Here is a 6,290-nt window from a genome sequence, read left to right on the forward strand (position 1 = left end):
AACATTATAGGAAAACAGGATCAACGTTGCTTATAAGGAGCAGACCTGGCACCACTGCCATACAGTAACTACAGTCGGCGTCGTCTGAAAAAAATAAAATAAAAAATAAGTGCTTAGTTTTTTGCAGTTCTTTGCAGTCTGTGTACAGTCAGAAGGAGTCTCCTGTAGGCTGTTTGGTGTGTAGACACCTTAATAAGTTTGCTTCCGGTGCATTGCATTTGTCACAGTTTGGGGAGATATCTGAGAATATCTTGTGCAATTTGGATTTGGAATAATGAAGCCTATGTATAGTTCGAAATTGGATAAGGCAGTGTCTAGAATTAATCGAGCAAGAATTAACTTCTTCTAAGCCATCATCCCAGAGTGTCTCCGATATCGGGGTCCCCAACTCATTTTCCCATGCTAATTTAATAGCTGAAGTAGTAGGAAGGCCAATAGCCGGTAAAGACTCATAGAAGTATGATATGTTCATATATTGTCCTATATTCCAAAAAAGGAACTTGTCTAAGCGTGAAGGTGATGCTGTTTTGAAAGTGCGGTTAAAACTACGTACGAAGTCTCTAACCTGAAGAAAATAAAAGCACATTGTTAATGTGCTCTGTGTGACAGCGACATATGAACTCATTATGCTATGCTATAGTATAGTTTGTCTATTGTTTAGTCTATTCAATATGACAATATTTCCATTCTGGCATTAGTGAAGTTATATCTTGGCTTCAGACTGAGTCAGACACTACTTACAAATGGGTGGTCTTTCCTCCAGGCTTTGCGTTCTTGAGACAGTCTGCTAAGAGCGATGCCAGACATTGCTGCTCATCAACGCCTCCTTGTGGAAAAACAAAAACATCAAAACAGTTATTTATTTGAAATCGAACGTAAACAGGATAAAGTGGTTGAAAGGCGTATGAAGACCACCTGTTGATCGCTGGGTCATTAATTTACTCTGTTGGTAAATAGTTTAACGTCAATTTAACAAACAAAAACCTTTGACACATTTCCATTGGTCCATAACATAAAGTTTGTTCATTTGGGCAACAGAAATACAATTAAAATCGTGTTTTCTTGGGCGGCAACGTTATTATGTAATGTATACCCACCTCTTTATTCATGGAGCACACTTTAACAGTAAAAGTTTGTGGGGGAAAAACACATTCTGTAACTGCTGACGTTCAAGAATGTATATAAAACAATCTATTTAAATATACTTACCGTAAATTAAATTAGTCGAACACTGGTGGGTGATGTTAAAACGGATCAGAGTGTAGTTATGGGATGAGCTAACGCTAGCTTGTTTGTCTCGCTATTCGCTAACGTTATTTGCTAATGCTAACAGTGGACAACGGAAAAACACCCGTTTGATTACCAAAACAAACCTACTGGGCCAATTGTGGCGTGATTGAACGAACAATTAAAAATACGGTGTTATTAACATTTATATTAAGGCTAAAATGTATAGGTATTTGGTTTTATTTATTACAATTTACCGCACTTTGTAAAAAACAATGCGAGTCCAATACCGCTTTGCCTGTTAGCATATCGAGCGAAAGGACCCCAATTTGTTTATTTCCTTAGGACCTTCAGGCATTGCTAGGACAGCTTTATATGTGTCAAGTGTTGGCAGCCATCTTTGTTGTGGCGCTTCAGCTATTTAACGCCATATCTTACCGTTTATGTTTGTTACTTCTTTGATGACACCCCAAGAACGTGACTATATTACTATGGCATAACCTCGACATTCCTAGGCTTAATACGGTATATTACACAGCATTGTCATTAGTCACATGTGATTGAACTGTAACTAGTAATAGGTAACCAAATAATACAATGAAAGTGATGAATATAATATAAACCTTCCTCCATGGTGAAAATTGGCTACTAGAAAAATAGGACGTCTTCGCGTATTAAGGATGATTTGAGGTGAGGCATACGATGCGAATTTCAGCGAAGACACATTCAAAATGGATCCCATTATTATCCATTTATTAAATCATTGCCTGTACTCTGCAACGATCTGCAATTGTGATACATCGGTTACAACAAGTATCAGTTGAACGTATCACCATCACGGTATCACGAATCCTAAAATAAAATAATATTTAACGTTGAAAATCAGGCATCTTGCCAGACCCCCTAAAACTGGCATCGGAACTGGATAAAACTGGTTTTGATTTTCTCTGCGTCAGCACCCTAAAATGTTCTGCTGTCAGTCAATCCAAGTAGAATACATGTCAAGGTTTTTCAATAGTATTATATAGTTGTATAAACATATCACTGTTTGGTTGCAGCAAGAAACAGTAGCCCACACATTTTTTTAAACATTTCTTTCGAGTGGCATAACATAGAATTACATGAATTTGGCTGATGTCATCACCCATAGCAAAGTTGATAAAAAAATAATGGACAAAAAAATGTGGGATTTCTTTTGTCTTTATAGGAGGTAAATCATTTGGAACGGTTTAATGAGTGTTTTTTTTATTTTATTTTTTTTATATATATATATATATATATATATATATATATATATATATATATATATATATATTGGTGTTTACACATGGGTTCTGTTAGTTGGAATACATTTATTGAAAGTCGCCCTAACTGAGGACGTTTACGAAAAAAGAAACCAAAAAAACCAGCAGAGCAGGTCTCTCATTCAGTGAACCTTAATGACCAAATTAATAGAAAAAACACAAATAAGAAGTATAGCATGCCATGTCAGGTTCAACCCATTTTCTTGAATGTTTGGGCCTGTCTTGACTTGAGGATATCTGGATTCTGAAGTATATCAGTGACACATTGTTTTAATGCGGCCACATCGTCATTGGATAAATAGCTGAGCCACTATGCATACAATTGTGTGTGTGGCAAATCAAAATCCCTTAAAATAATGCCAACAACATATTTTATTGTATTTGTGCTCATTGAACTTTCTACTGATTGCTTGCTTACTGCACTCACAACAAAGCTAAACATTTACTCTTCTGACACAGTGTGACACTGGTTGACCTCTATGGAATTTTCATATTGCATTTATAGAAAAGATAAGAGGAATTGCATTTATTGTGAGAATGATGAAACATAACACTTTAAGTAGACATCTCTTTATTGTAAACTTTTAAATCGTCCTCTAAAATCACATAAAACAGGCACTTTTAGTAGACTAGCTAAGGTGTAGGCAATCAGAGTCCATGAGATATAAGGTATATTCTGAGACTTGTTTTGTTATAAAGAAATGTGGTGTTTTGTAAAGTAAAATGGTTGAATGTGTGAATAAAGAAAAAGATACAGTAAATATTTGTGGCAGCTGTAATAATGTTCATTTCTTTACCTTTCACCACTAGGAATTATTTATTACTACTAACAGTACCTAATATTTGTACTAGCACTATCTTAATTGTATAATCATTATAATTTTGTATTACCCATTATATTGTTATATTCTACGTGTAGCATAGTCTGGTGTAGTCTGCATTGTACTGCAGAAACACGTATGAGTAGGCTGCAGTGTAATGATTCTTTGAATCTCTGAATCCCACACTGGGCATCTGCAACAAACATTGCATATTTTGCCATTTCCAGGTCAATATAGCATCCCTGTCTACAGTATTCTTCCCCTCTCCTCTTACACCTGCTTTGCCTTGCCCTCTGAGATGACAAGCTCTGGAGACGCCCGTTTAAACCACTCGGCCCAGGAGCCATCATAAACGCACACCCCGGGATATCCCAGCAGGTGAGCGGCTAGGACAACATGACATGCTGTAACTCCCGAACCACAGCTGGTCCAGAATGGCCGTTCAAGGTCAATGCCTGCCTCCTTAAATAGTCTGGAGAGGTCCTCTAGTCCCAGCTCCTTCCCAGATGTATCCATGAATGAGGTGAAGGGCATGCTTATAGCACCAGGGAAATGACCTGGTAGAGTGTCTGGACAGAGAGGGGGGAGGGAGAGAGAGAGATAGAAATGGAGTGTGAAGCCGAAATACACATATTGTTATTATTTATTATTATATCATATTTTTATATTAAATAACATTTTCAAATTTGAGTTGCTTTAAATTACCATCTCTAGGCTCTGGCTCAGTTCCCCTGAATCTGCCAGCAGACCTGGCATCCACAACTTGAACCTGTTTGGTTTGGATGTTTGCCAAGATATCTTCATAGGTCTTGACCCACGGCTGGTTGATGCTGGCTTTAAACTCTCTGCGCCCCGGCTTGGTGTATTCTGACGTCAGCGGATGGCCGTCAGCCAGCCAGTTCTTCATGCCACCGTCCAAAACTGAAACCAAATCATGTCCAAAAAGTCGAAACATCCACCATACGCGGGGCGCACTGTATGACCCAAAGTCGCTGGTGTCATACACAACTACGTGTGTGTCGTTCCCGATGCCCAAATCTCCAACATATTCTGCAAAGTGACTTGCAGTTGGGAGCATATGATCAAACGGAGAGTTCTTATCAGAGCATTCATCAATGTCAAAGAACGAAGAGCCCGGTACGTGCTTTTGCACGAATTCAGCCTTTGCGTCCCGTTTCAGTTTAGGAAGATACCAAGACGTGTCGAGGATTCGGAGTTTGGGCCCGGTAAGATTGTTTTTGATCGCATCAGCAAGCCACTTGCCTGAAACGAGTGCACGGGTTTGCGCCGCCATGACTGTTCTTTTCTGATCTTGTGAAGTTTCACTCGCAGCAGTGCCCACCACCACCCTGGATGTGCCAAGTCATACCAAAAGTTCATTGACTTTATACATACTGTACAGTACGTGTACACAGAGTGTTGTAATGATTGACGCGCCTGCGGAAAGCCTGGTTTGTATTCTAAGAAATCTGCCTGGTGCTCTGAAGGTAGAGTCCGCCTTCAGTTTCCGCTTTGTGCCGCAGTGTTATTGTTCCCCTTATGCAAAATAAATGTCGACACTGACACGAGTAGTGTAGGCTAGTTTGTTCCCCACTTACCCAAAAAAGGTATGTTCCATGGGTTCTATATGTTCCCCCCTCAACTAAAATGTTCCCTTTTTAACTAAAAAATAAGTTCTATGTTTCCAATTTACCAAAAGATTTTCCCTGCTCACTCACCCAAACTAATTAATAACATTAACATCTCTAAACACACACAACTGAACATTACGGGGAGAAGTTATGAATACAAGTCAGGTGGTCACTAGGGACATCTGGGCACCATATCTTCGGGATGACAGCATCTGGATGAGTGTACACCTACACTGGAGACATCTGCCTCTAGTCTAGGACATGGACGTGGGCAATAGGGACATGTGGGCACCTGGACAACTGGGCACTACGGACATGTGCATCTGGAGAGGTGGGCATGGCTGTATTGAAAAGGATATAGGCTAATGCCCAGCCCCACCTTTCCCTGCATTTATTTTATTGTGTATTATTATTATTATTTCGTGAGCGGGGAACATAAAATCTTTATTTGGTCGAGTGGGGAACATAGAACCCGGGGAACATATAACCTTTTGGGGGGGGAAGTGGGGAACATAGAACCTGGGAAACAAGTCAGACTGCCCATAAGTCTGAATCTCATTACTCTGACGGTGGTTAGGTTTAGGCATAGTTTTACTGAGGTTATGGTTAATGTTAGGTTTAGGCATATTTTTACTGAGGTTAGGGTTAGGTGTTGTCAGACAATGGTGCAAAACACATGATTCTCATCCTAATGTAGCCTTGGGCGTTCCCACTTCCTAGCCTTTAACTCATCTCAGAGGAGAAAATCGTAATCTATACATAGCCTACTGGTGGCATAAACATGAGCGTATACCGTGTTAAAACACCAAATGTAATAAGGGGAGAGTTAACAGTGATTTTGATTTATTGTTTTAGATTACATCCTGCATACCTTACTAGAACTTTATCATCCAAAGTTTTACATTCATATTGTGGGCTCCCCATAGACATTTACATCACAGCCTGAAAAGGTTGAGAACCAGAGCACTAAAACACCAGCAGGTTGTAGCCTTCCCTTGAATATGTTTTCTCAAATGGCCGGGCCTTATTCACAGGAATCTGCAACACACTGACAGAAAGGCACTGTATGCTTTTTATATATAACTGTATGGCTATCATTTATCTCCATCCATGTAATGTTTCCTGCTATAATTGTTATTAGACAGTCTAGACTCCATGTTTTATCAGGGGTGCTGACTGGCTAGTGAGTTTATTATAGGCCTACTGTAGGAGGTAGTCAACTAACCAGCTCAATTAAAGAAACTGCTACAGCTTAATTTAATTTGGACCCATATCTAATGAGATCAATTTTGGAAATCTTTACCAGT

The 6,290-nt window shown here is 39.3% G+C and overlaps 1 protein-coding gene across 1 annotated transcript; it reads right to left on the reverse strand.

The window, feature by feature from the left end:
- Positions 1 to 3,085: 3,085 nt before the first annotated feature.
- LOC308280681 (3-mercaptopyruvate sulfurtransferase-like) lies at positions 3,086 to 4,794 on the reverse strand. Its single transcript, XM_080755004.1, has 2 exons — positions 4,058 to 4,794; positions 3,086 to 3,921 (listed from the first exon to the last, which is right to left on the reverse strand). Exons 1-2 carry the CDS (start codon positions 4,644 to 4,646, stop codon positions 3,623 to 3,625), a joined length of 888 nt encoding a protein of 295 aa, XP_080611130.1. The 5' UTR covers positions 4,647 to 4,794; the 3' UTR covers positions 3,086 to 3,622.
- Positions 4,795 to 6,290: the final 1,496 nt, after the last annotated feature.

This window comes from Nannobrachium achirus (genome assembly GCF_963921795.1).
Source record: "Nannobrachium achirus genome assembly, contig: SCAFFOLD_416, whole genome shotgun sequence".
Taxonomy (NCBI): domain Eukaryota; kingdom Metazoa; phylum Chordata; class Actinopteri; order Myctophiformes; family Myctophidae; genus Nannobrachium; species Nannobrachium achirus.

Coding starts and splice junctions, on each gene's coding strand:
- LOC308280681 (XM_080755004.1), bottom strand. CDS start 4,646: ATGGCGGCGCAAACCCGTGCACTCGTTTCAGGCAAGTGGCTTGCTGAT. Junction 3,922..4,057: donor TGAGCCAGAGCCTAGAGATG/GTAATTTAAAGC, acceptor CTCTCTGTCCAG/ACACTCTACCAGGTCATTTC.